Here is a 23786-nt window from a genome sequence, read left to right on the forward strand (position 1 = left end):
GCTTTAAAGTCACGGTTAAATAGCGGTCATGGACATTTTGATGCGTCTCTCTAATTATACGGATATAAAGTAATAAACGGTGACAATGCACATAATATTTATTGTTCTCAACAATTTGTGACACTGATTGACGGAGTCGTGCGTCACAGAATATAGATACATAGGTATATTTATGTGTGTATTTAAGTATGTATAATGTAGCAAAATCTCCAATACAAATATAAAGCGTATATAATAATTTGATTTTAAGAGTGCCATACTATAATGATGTACAACTGTACCATAATTTAGATCTTATAAAATACGAATTATTCAAATATTAGTACAATTATCCATTTAATTGTTTGTGCAATTGGTAAATGCATTATTTCATTCTATTAGTAATAGAACGGTATCGGAAAATAATAAAGAAAAAATATAGAACACAATATTGCAAAAATATTAACTTACGTCTTACGTAGTTTCCATAAGCATATAAATTAGTTATACGGCGTTATTCAGATTATTTAGTAATAGTATCCGCACAGAGTGTGCATTTTGTGTTGCAATTTATAGTGGACTCAATTAAACTGTACTAGTTGCATTGGTGTGCGTTAAAGCCGTTATACATTAATTTAATTTAAATATAAAAATAAAATACAAATATCTCCCAAAAAATAAAATACATATTTTATCAACAATATAATAACAACACAATAAACATATACAATTTAAGAATTTCACGTCTTAATTTATATATTTATGTTTAATATATATATCTTTCTGTCAATTTGTGTACATACAATGGCTTTAACGTATGTACACCAATGCACTAGTGTGTCCAATCAAATTGGCTAGTAATCATCACGCAAATGTAAAGAAAATATATAAAATATGTTTATATGCAAAGAGCAGATCGATATTGTGAGAGAAATGTTCAAGTTCTTTACACGCGTGCGTTTAATTCAAATTTTCTTTTACTCTCACGATTTGCGAATATTCACTCATAACTGAGATTCACAAATGTAATAATTTAATTGAAGAATTAAACGTCCAGCGTTTAACTGTTTTAGGCACACTTTCAAAAATAGTAACCATAACACGTATTTAAAACTTGTTGAAATCTGTTCTTTTCACGCGTATGTATTGTATTAAAAGGGATTATAAGCTTTGAATCAAAAACTAGAATATTTTTCAACATCTTGTAAAATTTATTTAAAGTTTAAAGAGATAGATAAATGTTTTTTAAAATATGTATTTTTAAAGATAAAATGGAAAATTACGTTACAAAAGTATTAAATTAAATGTTAAATTTTGAACGCATTTTTCAAAGCGATAACCACGATAACTCAAACACAGTTTATCCGATTACTTTAGAATTTTTAAGTAATATTTTAATAACATTTGTTATTGGTTCGCGAAAGCTTTTTCCGATTTATAATTTTTTACTAAAATTATAAGAAAGACAAAGAAGTTTTGTGAAAAAATACAATTTTCAAATTTAAATATACATTTTTACAAAAAGTAAAATTAAAAAAGAATTTTTGTCAGTGAAAATTTCAAGTGTAGAAAAAATTGCTTTTTAATTTCAAATACCTAATTTATCGAGGTTGAATCATGGACGTAGATTATTGTTTAGAACGCTATTATTGTTTTCCTATTTATTCTAATTTTGTGTATCTGCATACTTTTTAAAATAAAAATATTTTCGAAAAAGAAACACATTATTCTACAATATATATATGTATGTCACATTTATCTGTATCACTTCAAAAATTTTACATGTTGAAGAATATCCTACATTTCAGTTCATTAAAATCTTTTAAAATATTTCATAGACTATTGGAAATTACAAGTTATTAAACCAATCCGCCTGTTTTATTAGTTGCGGCAGGATTTAATATATCAGATAATTTCATGCCATTAAATGGCGTAAGTACAAATATCTCTTTAATAATATCTTTTATCATTTCTCGCGAAACGTCTCGCATCTCGCATAGCACCACATAGTAACTTATTTAATAATTCGTTAATTTAACAATAATAATAATCAACGAAATATAGTGGTAATTGTAACATTTGAGACTTTCATCGTTTGTATAGATTATTAAGTGGGAATTTAAGCGGCTGTTTCGTCAAGCAGACGCACAAACGCCCAAATTCCCACTTACTTTTTCTTTTTTTCTAGTCTTTAATCTCCGGTTGTAAGTCGTACCAGCCGGTGACTGTTTTCGAAATATTAATCTCGTTCAATTTCAAGTGAACCTGCCCCATCACCTTACTCCCGGTGGACAGCCAACCTTTTTGCGTGCATACAGAAACTTCTAATACGCGTGTGTTCAAGTCTCCTTGCGAGACAATGTACTCAAATTGTTCGTCGAATGATGGGCTGCAATTGTCCTTAATCACAGCAGTTTTGCGCTTCGTTTCCTTGTGTTTGTCCGGCAAAAGGTAAAGTTTTACGTACGGATCCGGTATGTTGTATGGATCATTTTGGGGAAGATTACTACAACATAACATGTACAACATACATATAGAAGATGGTATCCAGCCAATTGTAATGAATATAAGATGTACGATTAATCGAGATCAACTTACGCAACTTTGTGCACAAAAACAGAAAGCTTTTGCCTTTGCATGCTATAACGTATGGTCAATTGTATTCTTCCTAATTTCGCTTCGCCCGAGGAAGATGTGATACTCGGATTTCTATGGATAAGCTGAGGACTTTCGGTAGAGGACGGAGCGTTGGCGCTGAATATTAATTCTTCCTCCACTGCTGCTTCTTCAGGTAAAATTGCCGCGGCGGATCCGCTACGAGGTTGACTGTTGATCGACTCTTTTGACGGCTGTTTTTTAAGAGGGCTTGGTGGTACTATAAAAAAAGTGTAACAATAAGTTTCATATCTGTCATGCAGTAATTTAGGAAAACATTTTTATATGTATGAAATATTGATGTAACTGTTTTGATTGTATTAATTTTATAACATAATTTTATGTGCAATTTAATCGCTTATCATTACTATTGATATTTTGTGCTCGTAAAGCTGTTTTTCAAAGCATTTTGATTGTTTTATTTAAAGTCAAAAATAAGTAACAATTCCACTAAAATTCATATAATTTTTTTATATGGAATTTTTGTAACGCCGCTTTTTAAGTATTTCCTTCAAAAACTCTGTTAATATTGCGAGTAAATGTAGTAGTATTATTAGTCAATTTGAATTCATACAAAAATTTATGTGCATTTTAGTAGGACTCGTATTACAATTATTTTGAATAAGATAAAATAACAAAGTTGCGTTTGAAAAAAATTTATGAATATAATAATAGAATCATAAATGAATTGTATATAAAATTATATTATAAACTAATATCCAAACTACTATTTTTAATTAGCAAAAATTCGATATATTATATACATTAACCTTTAATATTTTGCGATCCAGAAATACGTTCTAGTGAAATTAACATGACTTAATCTACTTGTTACTTACCACTGGAAGACAGTACGTTACTAATGGTGGACTCTTGACGTTCGATTCGCTTATTCAACTCGTTGATGTCTTGATCATCTTCATCTTCTTCGGAAGTAGGTTCAGGTTGTACATATCTTAAGATCTGTAAAAACACATTGTGTCTTTTACTCACTGATTATCTAGTTCCGCCGTTAAATTGAGTGCATATAAAATTTTCTTACATTCAATGACATTGACAATACAAGCTTACTATCCGCTTCGGCTTTTTGCAAATCGTAAGGCTGTTGCGTTACCTCGAGATTATTTTTTTCCAAAAGTAAAGAAAGATTATAACTTATTTCCCCAACTATCATGGCAGTTTTCTTGTCTATAATCTAAGAAAAAAACGCGATTATTTATTAAACAACAATAAATTTATGTCTCTTATATTATTTAACAGCATCATAGAAGACCTTTATGTGTAAAATTCCAGTTTCAGGATTGCTGATTAAAAAGGTGAACCCTTGTTCCCATACGGGATTGCAGGAACGTGATACAATACTCGTTGTTACTTTCTTTGCACCAACGCTTGCTTCTAGATAAACATCGGGTTGTTTGTTTGCTCGAATGCACTGTGAAACAACATTAGACATTAAGTCTAAAACATTAGACATTTTATTAAATAACTCTCTTAATTTCTCTCAAGTTTCTTCTTTTTATATCACAAATGTACATACCGGTAAATTTTTAGCAGAATCGATGTAGAGTGTAAGAAGGGCTGTACTCATTGATGTAACTCTAAGTTCTTGGGTTTCCACTAGAGCCTGCGCAAAAGTTATTAATTAAAAGTTTTATACAAAGTATATATTTGTCAACAGAAAGCAAATGGGAGAAAATTTATGAAGTAATTTTAGATAATAAAGTAAATAATGACAAAAATTAAGAATAATAAAACTGCAATTAAGGCTATATTTTTTAATTTACAAATGTTTACATATTAATGTGAAAAGTATCTACAGCATGTAACTATTTAGACATTATAATTAAAAAACGAAACGTTCTCCAAAGTCTTGTTATTTTTGTATTTTAAGTATTTAAATATTTATGAAAATAAGTATTTAAGGTACGTAAATATTAAAATATTGTATAAGCGTAAAAATGTACGAGTGTTTCTTCTTACTTACAGCTTTCAAATCGGCAGGGTCTTTCGAAAATTGTAACCACATTAATCGCAAGTGAACCATTCCGTGTTTTGCTTGCTCCAAAGAAACCCACTATAAAATAAGATTGATTAGTAATAATAAAGATGTATAATATAAATTCGATACTTACTGTATCAATTATGCCCTTTTTCTTCACTTGGTTTACTTCGATAGTGGCCCTAGCAATGTCAAATAAAAATGAATCTTTTAAAACATCTTAAATTACATCTTAAATTACAATTTAGATTACGGATACAAATTTTCATAAAATTATAAAATATTAGTAATTATTTCAGCAAAGTTTAGATATATGCTTGTGGCAATGATGATGATAGCAGTATGATTTTACACTAGTTTACAAAAAAATTCTTAAATTATTTTAAACTAGATAGGGTTCTCATATCTTTGGGTACTTTATATATATATATATATATATATATATATAGAGAGAGAGAGAGAGAGAGAGAGAGAGAGAGAGAGAGAGAGAGCAGAATTTATTACAAATCCATTATGTTAAACTGTGAATTGATAGCCACAAATTGTATGACTTAACTGTCATAAGCGGAAAATTTACTAGAAATTAAAGAGTATATTTTATATGTAATAAACAATACATTCATAATTTTTGGTCATTGTTTAAAAAAATGTTAATCTTTTTTCATAAAATTTTTAATATCGCAAAAAGTTATTTTTTGCGCATTGAACTTCAATTATTTTTGAAGTACTGGTAAAATTTGATTTGTGGCATTTTTTTCAACATCCAAAAATCTATAAAAAATATTTTATCTAATATAAAATATTTTTTCGTAAACTAGTGTTATTAAACTTATACGAAAGATTTTCGTAATTTAAATACAAAATAATTTTTATTTAGAAAGCTTTCATGCAGCATATTATTTCTACTGCATTTTATCTGATTTTACTGTCGAATATAATACAAAAATATTACTGTACGTTGTATACGTTTATAAAACTACGCATGCAACATTCCATAGCACTACTTTATTGCGAAAATAAAATAGGCTTCTCAATGTTAATATGTAAACGAGAGTAATGTGGTGACATAAATTCGGAATTATTCCTAATAATCACGACTGGCAATTCGCGCAATATTTTCATATATCGTATTTTTTATGTGCTTTGAGTAAACGGCATGCACATCATACAGATATGATTAATGATATGCTTACGTTTGAAATACGCTGCAATATTTCAGAGATAACTTATATAGTAAGAAAAAACGCAGTCTTTCAAGCATAATCTAATTGTCAATGGCAGAGTATCCGGCATATAATTTACATTCTGTACAAGTCTTTTAAAATGCATTATTCATCTGGTTGGATATCGGTATATTGCTACATTCAGGAATACCTGCCAAGTGGATCATCTTGACCAGCGTTGTCTTTGTCAAAGAGCTGGGCAACCACCGTGTTGTAAGCTCCCAAACCCTCTTCCACTATAAACTGTCACCACATAGTCTATTTTAGTTGCCTTTCTTATTAGACAAAGTCACCTAATCACTCTGATTAATCAACTCATAAAAAAAGACCAAACCGTTATGATATTCTTCTGTTACAAATAATGTTAAAAAAAAAACAACAAACTATATAAGTTAATTATTATTTTACAACAGATTAATAAAATTTACACAAACTATATTAATAGATACATTAAAAATTAGGAATATAGAAAAGATTTTAAACAAAGTTAAAAAAAGTAATATAACTCTGGAATAGTAATATATCTTATTTTTTAAAATTTAAAAAAATTATATATACATATATAAATTTATAATAACAGATAAAAAGAATTCGTGCAACGCGCATTTAACAAGCTAGAATATCTGCAGCATTAGTGAAATACATCTTTTAAAATAGTGATAGATAAAAGAGATTTATTTTGCTATGTAATAAATAAATAACACATATTAAACTATAAAGACAAAAATTATAAACATGGCTAAATAAGACATGCTTGGAATATAATATCAAAATCTGAATCTACACACTTTTGTTAGTGGTGCATACGCATTGTCTCATTCACAATCATAATATTACTACCTGCCAAGGAAATCATCATATTGTACTCCTGGGACATTTGGATCCCAATCCCAAAGAGATACCACAGCTTCTTGCATATTGCATGAACTGATCATAGCCTGTATGCCAATATCACAATGTATAACAAATATAAAAATGACATATGTAAACAGTGACAGGTTTTTCTCATGGTAATTGTACATCATATATTTTCTATTTATTACATCTCTTTTGTGTTTTACATTGCTGCACTATGGCATGCCAAATGTATGAATCTTATAAACGTGATATGTACAGAATTTTTACATGTATAATAATTGCAATATTTATTTTGCAACATGACGATTTTATTTTCTATACGTATCCAGTATAAAAAACGTTAGTAAAGAAAATCAATAAAATGAGACCCCACAACATGCACCTCACAAATATCACACAAACGATATTCCAATCAACATGTCAAATATTCTTGCAGCATTATGATGTCATGCGACAAAAGCTTTTTCGCAGAAGCTTTTTCCATAGATTGCACAGAGACGGAAGAAAAACAAAATCAAAGGTAAATTGCAATGTATTACCCAATTAATATTTAACAATAAAATAAGTTAGAATACATATATAAAATATAAATTATAAATAAATATTACTAAAAATAGAAACAATAAACATCACTAACAATACAATTTAATGTATCAAATATTTGATATATTTTTAACTTTATTGATTCATCAGTAATTTTTTCTTTATTTTTATAGATGTACGATATAACTTATATATTTAATATAATACATAATATATATTATATTGTGTATATGTATCATTTATATGTACTTTAATTAATTTTATTGTTAAATATTATCTAATTAGATAGTAATACGTTGCAGTAATAGTTTTATACTTTTTTCCTTTGGCAAGATAAATTGAATAAATAAATGATTTCAGACAAATTGTATGTATTACAATAAAAACTATACAATAAATTTTGATTAGAGGCGTAATTTTGTAATATATATTGCAGCATTTAGTTTTGTATTTATCCCTCTATAATTACATGAAATCTGAAATAAATAAAAAAAAGAGATAAGTAATTACATAATGTTATATGTAACTGTACCTTCCAAGACTTTCATCGCCCTTCGTGTCAGAGTCCCACAGCAGTACCGTCAGTTGTTGCGCGATGGCTGAAGTCACGGCACACTAATCCCACATATATAATATATTGCACATCACATACACACATACCTACATACCGATTTATGGAATCAAATTATATTAACACAGAAAGATTAAAATGTAATATTCTAATTGCAATCCGGAAAAGGCCACACTAACCACTAAAAAAATAGGAAATGTTGCAGGAAAAAGAAATATGTCTGTGGTTTGATTAGAAATTGTATATGTATATGTGGGAAGTGTGTGAAAAAGCAGAATTATTCAGAACACTAGATTAGCAATGTATTAAATATTGATAAATGTTATATATAAATACTCATCTAGATTTTTCTGAGAAAGTTAAATGCAAGAGAGTGGTATATCTCATTAATATCATAAACTGAACGGAGTAACATGATGACTAAACTGTCTGTATGTAGAAAGTATTTGTAAAAAATTTACTTTGTACAATTTTGAAATACTTTTCTTACCACATAGAAGACCTTGTGTTGAATTTGTATTTAAATATATGTTGGTAGATTAAAGCACATGCATTAAACATTGTCAATATGTTTTGTTTGTAAAATATGGCACGTACCTCACACCAGAAGTCCCATTTCGGATTAACGGTATTGTCAATTGTTTTCGTTCGAAATTCTTGGGCACCAACATTTATGACAGCATATGGATCGGACTTGCCCTTACCTAACATTCCAATATCTTTTTTCATTAGATGCTTTGCTTCTACGACATGAATTCTTAGAACACCCTAGAAAAAATTAAAATTAATTATAATCAAAGTAAACTAAAAATAAGAATAATGCAATATATTAGGGAAATTAGAAAGTAATGCCGTTTTCATAAATTATGTAAACAGTATATAGTTATATTAATATAATTTACTATTTATTAAATAATGTAATCATAATTTCTTGTGATTATTCACTTATTGATTAATTTTTAAATTCCTCTCTCGAAAAATTTGAAAGTCATGTTATTTGATTTTGTGAAACTTTTTCCTTGTAAAAATGCTTCAATAATGAGAAAAAATAATCCGATAAGCCAAATATGATGAATAAGAAATTATTTCTCTAATTTTCTAATTTTTTGTTGCATCTCTTTCAGTATATGTACTCAAGCATTGTCATGTTACAGAAATAAAAACCGGCCAACTTTTCTCTTTCTCTCTTCAAAAAAGAAATTAAAATATTAATAAATAAATAGACAATTATAATAGAAAACGTGATAACAATTACATTATTAAATAAATAATAAGCTGTATCAACAAAATTAACAACTGTTTATATTATTTATAAAAACAGCATTATTTTTCAATGCTCCTATAATATAATACAAAATATTTTTGCTTACTTCGGGTTCAGGTGTTTTTAGGGATTCCATAGGTATTTCTTCGGTTAAGGGTACAGTTATTTTGTTTGGTAATACAACAATGGCTGCTATCTGTTCGACGATTGTCTTCCTTAAAATTTCACTGAAAGAAATTTTTATGTTCAATTAATGATAGTCAATTACTTGTCATGTCAGTTTCAGAGTAAAAAGCTTATGTATAAAAAAAATCGTACTTGAATCCAGGTAGATCTAACACATCAGCTACTCCTACTAGATTAAAGTTAATAGTAGGTACATTCAAATAGAATATTTGTACACCTCCGATTAACGGCATCATGGGCAGCATAGGTTTCATAACAACGCGCACCAAACCACGCATCTGCAATTTTTTAAAATATTTTTATTACAAATTGTAGAAAAAATATTTTCCATATAATTGTTTTATTGATTATTTAAATACTTACTTGGAAGTCTTTAATACCACCTTTTATGTTCCCAACAGAAAATGTAATATCACAGTCACCAGCATACCTATAATATTAAGATAACAGATTAAAATAGATAATTTTTTAAGATTTTAATATACTTTACAAGAAGCCAAAATACGCACATAATATCTGCGTCTAAGATGATCTCATTTCTCGAGGTATTTTTATCATATACTTTGATCCCATGTATTTTTGGTGGCTGCAAAAGATCACTTTATGTGAATTGTCGAAGTGATATGTAAACATTATAAGGTATAAATATTGCATAAGAAAAGAGAGATGTCTGCGTAGCTTTTAAAAGAATTGAAATAAACTCACAATGCGTCCCAGGACTAGACGACCAAACTGAAAACCCTTGATTTTATATTCAGTCAGTTTCTCAACGATCGACGGCTCTATACTTTGTTTACACAGTTGGCGGACAAACTCATTCATACTTGGCCATACCTTGTACAAAATCTGAAAAGTATAGAATATATAAAAGCGTGATAATTATTATTATAATTTTGGTATCTCTGAAACCGTTAAGTTTAATGACTACATTTTATGCAAAAGATGATTGCACGATTTCCAATGTAGCATAAAAAAAAGATTGTGATTTCCACATACTCTGTTTAGCCATTCGGCTCTATCAAAGTCCGGGAAATACACCCACGAGGGTAATTCGTTCATTCGACTAACGATCAATTCCTTCTCCTTGGCTAGCACGTTGGCCTGCGCTGTGATTGTTTTCAATTCGTTGTCTCTTTTCCGTTCCGCCTTCCATACGGAGAACGCGATCGGCGCGATCAACCAAGCGATACTGTAATTAAAGTATCCCCAGCCCCAGATGATACCGGCCGTCACCAGTTTGGTCACAAATGATATAGTCAGCGAACTGACATTCATGTACGGCCAATTAATTGGTTTGGAATTTTTGTTTGGGACATTACTCTCAAATTCTTCCTCCATTATCTTCAGTTTATCAGTTTAAATTATCAGACTGTTATCAATCAGATCTTGGTTCTCTGCAAACGACAAACAAGCAAATCTTTTTATTATTGAATATTTTGAAGTATATTAGTACGCAAATAAAATTCCATGCATAAGTTGTGTTTCTTAGAGATATGCGAGACTATACGAATCAAATTACATCAAATCATGTAAGATTCAATTTTACATGATTTAATGTAATTTAAATCTAAGAGATTTAAATCCGAATTATTTAAAATTTAAAACTTTCGAATCTCTTAAATTTGAATACAAATGGTAAGACTTCCGATCTCCCTCCAATTTTGATGAAATTTTACAGGCATGTAGTATTTACTAAATGTAGTCGAATGCCACAAGTGCGAATGTACGGAAACGGCTAGTTTTCAAAATATTTAATTTTTAATAAAATGTTTTTTTTTCATTTATTTCTGTAAATAATGGGAATTTAAAAAAATACTTTAAATAAAAGTTGTAGATCTCGTCGAAATACACATTTTATGTCCTATTGATTTTTGCCATAAAAACAATAGTTTTTTTAGAAAAAGATGTAAAATGTTCAAAACTTCATAAAACTTATTTAACACAAAGAGTTTTGAGATTTATTAGTTAATTTTATTAGTTAATAATGGAAGGGAGTGCGGCAAAGTCTCTCCTTCGCCCACGTGTTTTTATTGGATTTTTGACTTTCCACGCGTAGCAAGGTCCATCCACAGAATACAACGTTATTTCGCTCCCAATCGGCCATGATACAGAAAACGCGTGGGCAGGCAAAGCCACTCTTCTTGCACCCTCTCTCCTTATTTTTTTTTAATCTAACCCAAACAATTTGAAGTCGCTATTTGGCCCCAATTTCAAATCTAAAGTCGCAAACCTATGTGGTATAGTATGTATGTACAAGCGTAGACGTCGTTTCGCTCTGTAAGCAGAGGGGGGGGGGGAGATAGACGTACGGAAGTTCAACCGAAAATCTTTACCTATATATTTAAATTTAATCTAACAATAATTATATTATTAATTAAAAGGTATAGTTAAATTAATTTAATTCCATTCAATTTGGATAAAATTTTGTCGATTTGATTTTATTCGAATTTGAACAAAGAAATTTGATTCAATTCTATTCGATATAACAACTTTAATGCTTTTCGAAAAATTGTTCGAGTGCAACATTTGATGACAATAATTATATACAGATACATTTAATTGTTTGTCATTAAAATCAATATAATGACAGTCAACTGCGTGCACTCGTTTGTTCTGATTAACATCCATTAACATAGGTAAAACGCGAGCAAGATCTTAGCAAGAGATGTCGGTAATAGGCTCAAATAGATTTTACTTTAAAATTGCTCTATTGCGTAGCTGTTAGAGTGTCTATGCGGATATTAAACTATCAACGTAATTCACGTTGACCTTTAAGATCAGAAAGGTCGTAAAATTTTGTGCGATGGCTAGACCACTGGACCAGTCAGCAACCTTGCCTAAGGCAAGATATGCGACGTATCAGACGCGATAAATTATGTATGCCACGGTACCAACGGAAGTCTATACCTCGATAACTTCTATTGCAATACGAAACCAAGAATACTTTAAAAGGCATGATAAAACTCTGTTGTTTTTGTTTACAAAGAGTATATTTTTAGATACAATCAATTGATAATAAAAACAAGATTTATGATATAACAGCGTATAAAATAAAGCTTTTTAAAATCTGTTGCATTATGTATATATCTTTATGCATGTCATTTTCATAAAATATTATTCAAAGAGAAAAAATATGGAGATGTTTAATAAATACTTAAATTGTTGCAGGTGATAAACTTTTCATAAAAGTTTCTACAATAAAAAAAATTGTTAATATTATAATAAAGATATTTCTTGTCAATTAATGCTATGTATAAAACTTTTCACAAATTTATATATCAATTTAAAAATTTAGAAATAAAAAAATTAAGATGGATTAAGCTGCTAAAAAGTTGCTGCACTCAATAAATATCAATTGCAAAAAGGTATTGTAAAGGGTTAAGAAAGCATTAAAAAAGTAATATTTTTGTTGTCATTATTGTACTTATATTTTGATTGTACAAAATCAGCTAAAAATTATCAAAATTAAAAAATTGTAGGTTTCTTAGATTTATTGTTTTTTTTAACTAATAAGCAATAAAAAAATTTGTCTATAAAAACTCAATTTTTTATTCTAAAAGCTGCAAAGAAAAAAACAAAAATTTGGCTGATAATGATTTACAGCCATAAAAAAATAACCATATTTTGCTCGTTTTACGTAAAAAATTTTAAAACACATGATTCAAGTTAAATTTTTAAGAAATATTTATTAGTTTTACCAGTATATATAAAATTTGATCTATAATTCGTAATATGTTACTCATTAAATTTGCAAATAAGTGATACAAAACACGATTTTTTTTTAACTAATAAACAAAACATTAATTTTTACATCAATAAGAGAATTATGTTCAAATTTTACACAAATACTCAAACATATAATAGTTACAATATACTAAAAAATGTAATAATAGAATAATCAATAGAATTAAAAAAATTTTTTGTAATACATGAGACTCGTACATCCTTTTAATACTGTGTCTACATTCTTAGAAAACATTTGCCGTTAATTCTTATCTCTTATAATATTTCTTATCGACATTATTAATATCTCCATTAATTCCTTCTTTTTTATTGATTCTTTTTCGCGTACTGAAAAAAAAGATAAGTCAAGTCTGACGGTGAAAAAATTCCGGGAGTTTTGTATGTGATATTGCATGAAACGACTAATCCGACTAATCATCCTCAGAACAATGCGGCTAATGTAATTACCGTACTGCGATCGTATGCGTGCAAAAAAGTTATTAAAGCTAGATAGACTCTTCTTTAACTTTAGCGTTTAATCCACAACGGTCGAGTCGTACCTCGCATTTTCCGCGTTACGAAATGCAATGGAAGGAGATGATTCATAACGATAACGTTTATGATCTTTTACAATTGTTGACAAAGGTGCAACCCACGCGCTTGCACCAATAATAAAAATCAATTATTTATACACGAAGAAGTGGAGCTGGTCGCGTAAAATACATTCTTGCTTTTCGCGGAATAGTCGTTTACTCAGTATCTAAACATAGCTCGATCTTGCGCGGCGAAGTATGTAGATTACACAGACGGTCCATATCGTGTTCTGTATCGTGTTTATTTAAATGTCGCAAGACACGCATAACCGAGAGTTAAAACGAAAGAAATTGAGACTAATGGATAGCGATCATGCGCTATCCATCGGATATCAATCGGATTAAAATTTTGTTTTACAAAGAAATTTAGTTTAACAATTAGTTTCGGAATACCGTTTTAAAAGGAAAATAATTCATAGCCAAAGATATTTAACGAGTGTTTGTTTAAATTTAGTAAAAAATTTTTCTAAAAATTCCCGGATTTTCCGGGAATTTTATTCAAAGTTTCATATAAGATTAGAGAATTTTTTAAAAGCGCGATTTTAAAACAAAATTGTTTTATTATGTTTTTTTTAAGTAGTGTATGTTCCACACAAAGACAAAATTTCATTTAAATTTTGATTATTAAATTTGAAACAATACTAAAAAGAAATAATATAAATTATAAACTATCAATAAATATATAACGATGCCCTCAATACATAGATCAAACTCATTAAAAGTACAGAATTCGAAAGGTAATTAAACAACATCCAATTTAGAATAGTATATTGCTTTCTATTATCATTGAATTTTTAAATAAAAACTCATGTGTCACATATAAGAATATACGTAATAAAGATGGATGTGTGTATGCTACATTTATTGCTAATCAACTGCTGATATTTTTTAATATTAAGAAAAAATAATTAAAGAAACAATTTTGTTAAGAAAAGAGAGATAAAATTAAAATTTAAAAGCAAAGATTCCAAATTTTTCCTGAGTACCAATAAAAACCTATAATAATTTCCAAAGATAAGAAAGTAAATCCCTGAAAATGAAAATTCCAGGTTTTCCCGTTTTTTATAATTACCATCTTTTAATAAAGCAAAGATATTTTGTATTTTATATTTGTTATATTTAACGAAATAACTTTTAAGTTGCAAATAAAACAATTTTGGGTAACTTTTGCAATAAAAAAATTTCAAATACATTAATAATACCTCTTGACAATTCCATGCATTTCCCACAAGTTTAAGTTATTATTTAAAATATTGTTGCTACAAATATTATCAATTATTTACAAAAAAATTGCAAAGTATTAACACTAAAACAAACAGCTTTATTTTAATACATGTATTTAGATATCTCATATACAGAGAATTTTAATAAAATAGCTGATATAAATAAATTTTTAAACAATTTGATTATCTCGACAAAAGTTGGCACAGATTACAACAAAACAACTTCATAATTTCTGTAATTTAAAATGAGAAATGATTAAGGGCTTTGTTGTTTCAGTGTTGAGAAATTGATTGCAAAATCTTTGTTAAAAAAGTTCCCTGAAGGAAGTTTCTTTCCTAAAGAGGTAAAAGAGATTTTGAAACTTCTGTTAGAGAAAATTGGAGTCTCATAAGAAGAAGCTATGAAGTCATTAGATTTGTAAGATAATTGATACAATATAGGTGTATACACGCTATAAAAAACTTAAACCTGTATTTAATGGCATTCATTATCAAGATTGAAAACTTAATGTGCTTTTTATGCGCCGTCCTTAGTAAAAATTTATTTCAAAATTTTTATATAAATTAAATTTTTTGGAAATACTGAGAACATCTACATTTTTTGTAATTTTCCATACATGTAAATTTTAAAATGTTCTTTGGTTTATTTAAACAAACCTGAGATATTTCTTAAAAAGTATAAAATTATACAGAAATTTAAAAAATTATAATTCTTTATACAAATCTTAGAATATTTCAAAGTTTACATGTACGAAAAATTCTAAGATGCAGACTTTCTCACAATCAGTATTTTTTAAAAAAGTGTTTTAATTCGCATAAAAATCCTGAGAAAAATTCTCATCGAGGATATTGAAGACACAAATTAATGCAAATAAATGCGAGTATATAGTCGGCCGCGAGTATATTACGAGTGACGGAATTAAAACCACGGTGCATGCATACTTTTTATTAATCATATATAACAGGGATTCTCATTCTCGCAAAAAGCCCTTCGATTGTCGATGACGGCCTCGTCGGGCGGCCGCGATATACCATGGCCATCGAGTACACGTCAATAGCTGTGTCTTAATGCGCCGCCTTTCGCGCGGCAAAGCTTCCTTTACGGGAAAATGTAATCGTCAGCGAATTAACAATGCGTTCGCGCGAATAACGATGAGGCAAACAAGCGGTGCGCGTCGGTTTCGTTCACGGTAATCGAGGCAAGACTTGGGTCGCTTACATTTGCAGCAACGTCGGCGTGCGGCGTATTCTTTCCAGGTTTTGTCTCTCCCTCTGTTTCCTTTTTTTTTTTTTAGCGATGATGACAGCGCGCGAACACGCGCGCGATCCCGGAACACCGACAGGACGACACTACCGTGCTGCCACGCTGCCAGCACTGCTCGCGCTGCGGTACTGCTCGGGTTTAGTCGGTATTGCTCTAGCCAATCAATTGCCGTTGACGGAGTAGCGCGAAGTGCGCCGCGTTGCGGCGAGAGTCGCCGACATGCTCGTGACGTCACGCGGTCAGCTGATCGCGTGAAGTTGCCTGCGGGTGGCTTGTGTCAGCACGCTCGGTTAGTGCGCGTCTATTGTTGTTGCGGCATTTCTCACGTTCTATTTCGGTCTCGTCTCCAGCTGCCGCGTCTTTGCCAGTCTCTCCCGCGAGACACTCGTCTTCCATTTGCCCGTAGCCCGGACGACGTGGAAATCTCGCCATGGGTCTCGTGTGCTCGACGGCTCAGGTAAGCGACATGGATCATAAAGATAACCGCGTTCGTCTGACTCATCCGAGGAGACGCAGCTACTTTCCTTCCCCCTCCCCCTCTCTTCTTCGTTTACCGTAAACGCGTTTTTCCTCCTTTCTCTTTCTTGTTATTGAGACTATTCGATGCAACGATGTCGCAGTCGCATGGCGTTGTTGGTTCTCGGGAACGATCGCGTTTGTTTTATCGTCTCTGCGGAGCACGGGCAAGACCGTGCTGCGGACAAAGACATCTTAGGCTTGATTCTCTTCATGCAATTGAATCTATCTCAATTTTACTTTGATATGTATCGTAGAAACTTTTGCAGGCACGAGCGAGATATTGATATCTAATTACATTATCATATTTGTTTATATGTAAACAAATGCAGTTTAATATATATATATATATATATATATATATATATATATATGTATACATAATATTGATTTATATATATATATATATATTGCGAGAAAAATATATCAGCACTATTTTTAAAAATTTTCTTATAAAAATACGATTGTTAAAATATAAGAATTGACTATTGGCGTGAAAGATCTGTTATATGTTTTTGTTTTATTAATTTACGAATTACTTCAGGAGTTTAGATTCTACATTTACTCTCTTTTATGATACAGCTCGCGTGTTTGTGTGGCAGCACAGCTTGCAGCTTCTGTTGCTCCCAATGTCCCTCATGTAGGAACAGTACGAGCACTCGCATCATGTATGCGCTGCTCCTGCTCTTGGGTACCATTGCCGCCTGTATTACTCTGACGCCCAATCTTCAAAATGCTCTCAAAAAGGTATGACATCAAGAACATCTGAAGTAAGAAGAAGTGGATTAATGCTACACTCAGAAAAAAATATAGCAGCTATAAGTGATGACTACATAAGTTTTATGGAGTTAACATAGTAATACATAGTTTAATAAACTTGTTATGGTTATTGTAACTGAAATGTTAATTGCAATATCTAAAAAATAGTGAGTCACTACCACACAACGATATTTGTGAACTATTAATTTATAGTGAAATAGCACCTTAATTTTACATACAATTGAGAGAATTAATAATATTTCTTAACAATATTTTTTATGTGATTTTATTTACTTTTTTTGTGCTTCATTACTTTCAGTCTTAAATGCAGTTCAAAAATTAATTAGAATAATAACACAATATTAAATTGATTATTAATTTAATAGTAAAAACATAATGAAAATATAATGAAAATATAATGAAAATATATTCTTGGTGAGACTTTATCACAACTTGACATTGATGCTAATAATAAACTAATGATGTTAGTAAATTGTTTGGAATATTTTAAGACTTACATCCGAAAAAAAGATCTTACAACTACAATAAAAATTGTATGTAAAACTTAACTGAGGTAGATAAATAATTTACCAAATACTGTGATATACATATATATTACACTTAATTGATCTATTGACAGAAACAGAATTCACCAATTTCATATGTGACAATAAAAATTTTAGCAAATACAAAAATTAATGATACATTTTGGTTGTGATATTGAGAAATCTATTTACATCAACAAAACATTTTTTGAGTGTATCATGAACAATCAATAATATTGTCAGTATTTGTTAATAGTATTATTAACAAATATAGTGTAAAATTTTTATAATAGATAATGTACATAATACTGAGCTGAAATGTTAATAATATTTTCAATTGTGTAAGGTTGTAAAATATTGATGTATATTTTTGATATTATTGATTCAATAACTAATTAGTATTATTGATTGTAAAATTTCTATTAGAGATGCTTATTAATATAAATATTATTGAATTGATTATTATTTTACTTAATTTAAATTGTGATATTATTATTCTCGTTCAATTTAAGAACTATGTTTTAAGACTAAAAGTAACGGCGCACAATTTGAAAAACTTAGATTAATACAATTAGAAAATCACATAAGAAGTATTGTATTATTCAGCACGTAGATCTTATTGACTGTTGATCTTTTCTTGATTGAATTGTATTATATTGCGTATAGTCTTATCTAATTATATTTTATAACTACATAGTTATATATAGACCTTATACTAATAAGATATGACAATTTTTTCCAATTTAGATACATATTTTTTTAAGTGAAGCGTAATTCCATAATAACAAATTAATTATTTTTTGTATCAATATATTTTTAATTGTGACCATTTTGTAGGAACATAGGGTCGATTGATTCATATGATCGATTAAGTATGTAATGATCTGAACTATTAATCATGCAGCAGCATAGCATCTTGGATGCTAGAAGTGAGAATGGAAGATCCCGAGTTTGAATTTTAATCCATTTTTGTTAATTTTTCATTATTTACATTTTTTAATATAATTTTTCTCTTGTTTATTCAACAATTTACTACAAATAGTTAACATTACTATATTTTTAAAAATTTCTATAATTTATTGTTTTTATTATAACTTTATATCATAATTGAGGTGCTACTTGTCCCAAAATTGTAGGAAGTGTAACTTTTTGAGTATATATATTTTTTAAACAGGTTCCATTCTGTGCAAACAGCTCTAGTTACGTTCCGTCGGAGATTTCTCTCGATTGTGACCATGCAGTCGGTTATTTGGCAGTTTACAGAATATGTTTTATTCTCTCCTTGTACTTTTTCTTGATGTCTGTAATAATGATCAGAGTGAAAAGTTCACGGGATCCACGGGCGCCCATACAGAATGGGTAAATCATAGATCGACGCACATTATAGTATTGCGTTAAAAATTTTAACATAACTTATAACTTTACGTAATATTCTCAGATTCTGGGCAATCAAGTATCTCTTGATAATCGGTGGAATCATCGGCGCTTTCTTCATTCCGGAAAAATCGTTCGGATCTACTTGGATGTATTTTGGAATGCTGGGAGGTTTTCTCTTTATAATCATTCAGTTGATTCTGATCGTTGATTTCGCCCATTCCTGGGCTGACGCGTGGGTAGGAAATTATGAGACCACCGAGTCAAAAGGATGGTAAAGATTTTTGTAATAATATCTTTCTTTAAATGTACAATTGTACATAGATGTTTTTGTTATTAAATATATAAAATACACTTAGGTATGCAGCATTGCTGGGTGCATCTTTCTTCAATTATGCTGTTTCTCTTACCGGGGTGGTACTACTATATATCTATTATACGCATGTAAGATCATTAATTATACATATTTATCTTAAAGGTATTTACTATCGGGAAAAATGTCTAGAATTTTCAAATTTGTTTATCCTTGAAAATAATAAAATTTTACAGATTGTATTAGAGATTTTAGAATTTTATTTTTTAATTCTATTTCTTTGTAACAAAATTATTTTTTTGATCATTTTTTCTTGACAAATGTTTGCAAAATGTTGGCAAAATGTTGGCAATTGATTAACAATAAATATGGCATACACATTTATGTGCGTTTTTATGTGACTGAAATATAAAAGAATCTTTGACAATGGAAGACAATTTTTTGTTCTGTTATGCAAATTGGCATGTGTGTTTAATAATCTTTCGAATTCTATACTTCCGGTAAACTAAATCTGTGTATCACGGATAGAACGTTATGTCACTTAGCTCACTTTTTTTTTTATTCTCTCAAATTTAATATTCAAAACTCAAATGGCTTTTTCTTATGATCATATAATTATTAACATTAAAAAGCGCGTATAATAAAATTATTTTATTTTATAGTATTATATAAAACTTTGTAATCTTACTTGCACTAACTTTTGACTAAAATTCTTGAAAAATCCAGAAATGCTCAGGAAATTCTTTTACAAACTCGAGTAAATACCCTAATATAATTAAAAAATAGATATTAATAACGTAGCCTGACATAATTACTTGTTTATTTTGTATTTACAGCAAAGTACGTGTGCTTTGAATAAATTTTTCATTTCGTTCAATTTGATTTTGTGCGTTATTACCAGTATTGTATCAATTTTGCCAACTGTACAAGAATATCAACCACGATCCGGACTTCTTCAATCCTCTGTGGTAACATTGTACGTGGTGTACCTAACGTGGAGCGGTATATCAAATAGCCCAGGTAGATGCCGATGATTTAGAGTGGAGACTATTGATCAGTGACCCATATTTCATTCTCGATTGTTATTTTACTTGAACTTACAGATCACGAATGCAATCCTGGCTTTATTCCTGGCTTATCGAGCGCACAAAATCGCGTTACATTCGATAAGGAGAGCATTATTGGACTCATAATATGGTTTAGCTGCGTTTTATGGAGTTCCTTACGTACGGCGTCCAAATCATCGAAGATTACAATGTCCGAGAATGTATTAGTTCAGGATAATGGAGCTGGTAAATATTAGTTGAATGTTTATATGTGTGTATGTTTTAGTAACTAAACTCATTTGAAATGTGGTCGTCCTTTTTTTATTTTAGAAGTCTTGACTATTTGTGAAAGTGTTTTTTTTTAAATGCACTTACAGTAATATGTATTATTTTATTTTGTATTAAATATTAATCTTCCTTTAGTTAAGAATGCAGGAGAGCAGTCTCTTATCGGCAATGAAGGTAGGCACACACTAATGTATAAACATAATTTATTTTTTAATTATGAATTTAGTTATTTTTATTTTTAAAAATATATACCCCTATATCTTTTTTATATTTTATAATTATGTAGTATAAGGTGACTAGATTTTCTTTTAGTAGTTAGTGTGTGTTTACCTTTATTCCTTCGTTCTTACATTTATTTATTGTCGCAAACATTTAATTTTTGTGATATTAAAGTTAAGTATTGGATGCTGCAAATTAATTTAATTTTGAAATTTTTTTACAATTTAATAGAAACAACTACCATTTTAGATGAGAAATGACATCTGTGCACATACGTGCATACGCTCTGATTTATTTATGAAAACCAGCTGATTGCTTAGTATCTTTATTTGCAGCTTTGTAGCTTTTTCTTTTTTCTTTATTTCTCGTTTTCCTAAATGTAACCAGATTATACTCCAGTAGAAGGACGCAATGCCGATGCGGAGGATGGAAATGAGGCCAAGGTTTGGGACAATGAGGAAGAAAAAGTGGCGTACAACTGGAGTTTCTTCCACCTTATGTTTGCTCTTGCCACTTTGTATGTTATGATGACACTTACAAATTGGTACAAGTACGTATCTATAATGTGTCGTAATGTTAAACTATATGTATTTTAATATGCATCAACATTACTCTGTTTTGTTATTTTAATAGACCGAACTCCAGTCTGGATACATTAAATGCAAACGCCGCTTCGATGTGGGTGAAAATTATTTCTTCGTGGATGTGTTTGGGTCTTTATGTGTGGTCACTAGTAGCGCCTGCTATTTTCCCGAATAGAGAATTCGCTTAAACTTCTGGATTTATTGTAAGCCAGAAATCCAGGAGTTTGTGAAACAGGTATTTATGACTCGATATTGTAGTGAATACGGATAAAGAGATATGCAAAGATCCGCGTTTTAATATAATTTAAAAATCTTGTGTTACAGACATTTCTCTGCTTATGATCTAACATTGAAATGCTAATTACGATTACATTTAACCCAAATAATGCAATATGAAATATTGCGCATTAAAATATACTGATATATTCTTAAGAAGTAGATGTTCTATATGAAAATTTAGTTTCTCAGCAATTACATATTTAACATAGATAGATGTGCAGAATGGACTGCATGTAATATTTAGTTACTAAACATGTATTAATTTTTATTAATTTTTATATTATACGCAAGATAATTTAACTGACGATTCAAGGATGTGCGTGCTTTATTCCAAGAGACTAACTGTTATATTATTGTATGCTTTGTATATTTTAAGAATCAGTTCTATTAATGCCATAAATATAATTAGATGTGTAAAATTACGGTATATAAAAAATATGATAGGAAAATTATTACATATTTATATATCTCTAATATAAAATTTATGATTATTTAAAAAATTATTTCAGCATCTATTCGATTTTTGTACTATGCAATAATCAATTGCATGTACTCAAATATTGCTGTACCACTGATGCATTTATAACTAGTTTATAATTGATAATTAACGCATAAGTATGCGTTATTGCAATATACGTATTAATTGCATATATCTATATATATTCCTATCAAACATATGATCGTATTCTTGTAATGTGGGATAATTAAATGCATTTGATAGTGTTGCTTATTAAAAATAATAGTGTTTAGAAATTACTTTGTTTAGAGGATGATTACAAGAATTGTAATTTATTTTTTTTAATAATATATTTATTTTGTTTTTCATTTATCGTTTCTTTCAGTTATCGTTTTATGCTTTTATTTTCAGCTAAAACAACCTCAGTTTAGAGCTTTCTTGTAATATCATCCGCCTATTGTAAAACGTACGTAACTACTACCACTATAAAAGAAGTTAATGAGAACTGATTTTGCGCGAATGAATAGTGTTAAGAGTGTAAGATTAGACAATTGCCGTATGTGATAATTTTTTGCAATTCTATATTACATAAAAAGTTATTCTTTGAAATAATTTATCTTGTAAAGCATAATTATAAGTCTACTGAAAAATTGTCTTTTTGTTAACATTTACGAAATATTTTCTCTGCTCTTTTATCTATTTAAATAAATAGAGGAGAAATATATATATAAACGTATTCCACTTTGGATATAGCTATGTAAATACATTTAAATTGTCATAGTTATTGTGAGCTACTATAAGGCAGCTTTGTAAATCATTAATTTTAATCTTATAAATGCATTTTATATACGAGGAAAAAATGTTGTAACAATTATATGATTATAGAGCGAGATTAAAACTTTTTTCAGTGGCATTCAGAACAATAGCTTTTAATTTTAGGTTTTTCCTGTATATGTATTCCTCTATATGTATTTATGTATATTATTGTGATAAATAAATTTAAACATTTATCTTACTCATTTCACGATATTCTACGCGAGAACGAGTATCGTATTCAAGAAAAATTATGTGTAAACTATATTTCTTGATCGATGTATGTAATTATATAAAAATAAAGAACAAGACAAGAAAATTATATGAAATACGTTTTTAATATTATTAACACAATAATACAATTGATATAATAATCACATTCTAATATTTACAATTTTTGAAATTTTGTACTTCTGAGTTATACGTGAAATTACTTTTCATCTTTTCTCATCGATACGTAATAAAATAAGCTATACCATTTGATCACTTGATTATTATAAAGTAAATGTATA

The 23786-nt window shown here is 29.2% G+C and overlaps 2 protein-coding genes across 11 annotated transcripts; one reads left to right on the forward strand and one right to left on the reverse strand.

The window, feature by feature from the left end:
* Positions 1 to 80: 80 nt before the first annotated feature.
* LOC105836223 (extended synaptotagmin-2) lies at positions 81 to 16192 on the reverse strand. Of its 4 annotated transcripts, none has more exons than XM_012680112.3 (17): positions 16037 to 16192; positions 10275 to 10672; positions 9984 to 10124; positions 9788 to 9864; positions 9642 to 9708; positions 9411 to 9556; positions 9199 to 9319; positions 8426 to 8596; positions 7790 to 7872; positions 4767 to 4815; positions 4619 to 4708; positions 4172 to 4258; positions 3908 to 4066; positions 3677 to 3829; positions 3474 to 3597; positions 2578 to 2854; positions 81 to 2485 (listed from the first exon to the last, which is right to left on the reverse strand). In XM_012680112.3, the coding sequence occupies exons 2-17, from the start codon at positions 10614 to 10616 to the stop codon at positions 2164 to 2166; spliced, it is 2409 nt and encodes an 802-aa protein (XP_012535566.2). In that variant the 5' UTR covers positions 10617 to 10672; positions 16037 to 16192; the 3' UTR covers positions 81 to 2163. The 4 variants fall into 4 exon arrangements, with proteins under 4 accessions (XP_012535566.2, XP_028050918.2, XP_012535564.2 ...); XM_012680110.3 differs by lacking the exon at positions 7790 to 7872 and adding an exon at positions 6697 to 6794 and having other exon boundaries at positions 2164 to 2485; XM_028195117.2 differs by lacking the exons at positions 7790 to 7872; positions 16037 to 16192 and adding an exon at positions 6697 to 6794 and having other exon boundaries at positions 10275 to 10616.
* A 174-nt stretch (positions 16193 to 16366) lies between these two features.
* On the forward strand, positions 16367 to 23593 carry LOC105836224 (probable serine incorporator). Of its 7 annotated transcripts, none has more exons than XM_012680114.3 (11): positions 16367 to 16538; positions 17180 to 17344; positions 19076 to 19260; positions 19340 to 19549; positions 19635 to 19719; positions 20425 to 20608; positions 20692 to 20880; positions 21058 to 21096; positions 21529 to 21691; positions 21775 to 21960; positions 22050 to 23593. In XM_012680114.3, exons 1-10 carry the CDS (start codon positions 16512 to 16514, stop codon positions 21911 to 21913), a joined length of 1386 nt encoding a protein of 461 aa, XP_012535568.1. In that variant the 5' UTR covers positions 16367 to 16511; the 3' UTR covers positions 21914 to 21960; positions 22050 to 23593. The 7 variants fall into 7 exon arrangements, with proteins under 7 accessions (XP_012535568.1, XP_012535567.1, XP_028050921.1 ...); XM_012680113.3 differs by having other exon boundaries at positions 22873 to 23593; XM_028195120.2 differs by having other exon boundaries at positions 21541 to 21691.
* The last annotated feature ends 193 nt before the right edge of the window (positions 23594 to 23786 follow it).

This window comes from Monomorium pharaonis, chromosome 7 (assembly GCF_013373865.1).
Source record: "Monomorium pharaonis isolate MP-MQ-018 chromosome 7, ASM1337386v2, whole genome shotgun sequence".
Lineage (NCBI taxonomy): Eukaryota > Metazoa > Arthropoda > Insecta > Hymenoptera > Formicidae > Monomorium > Monomorium pharaonis.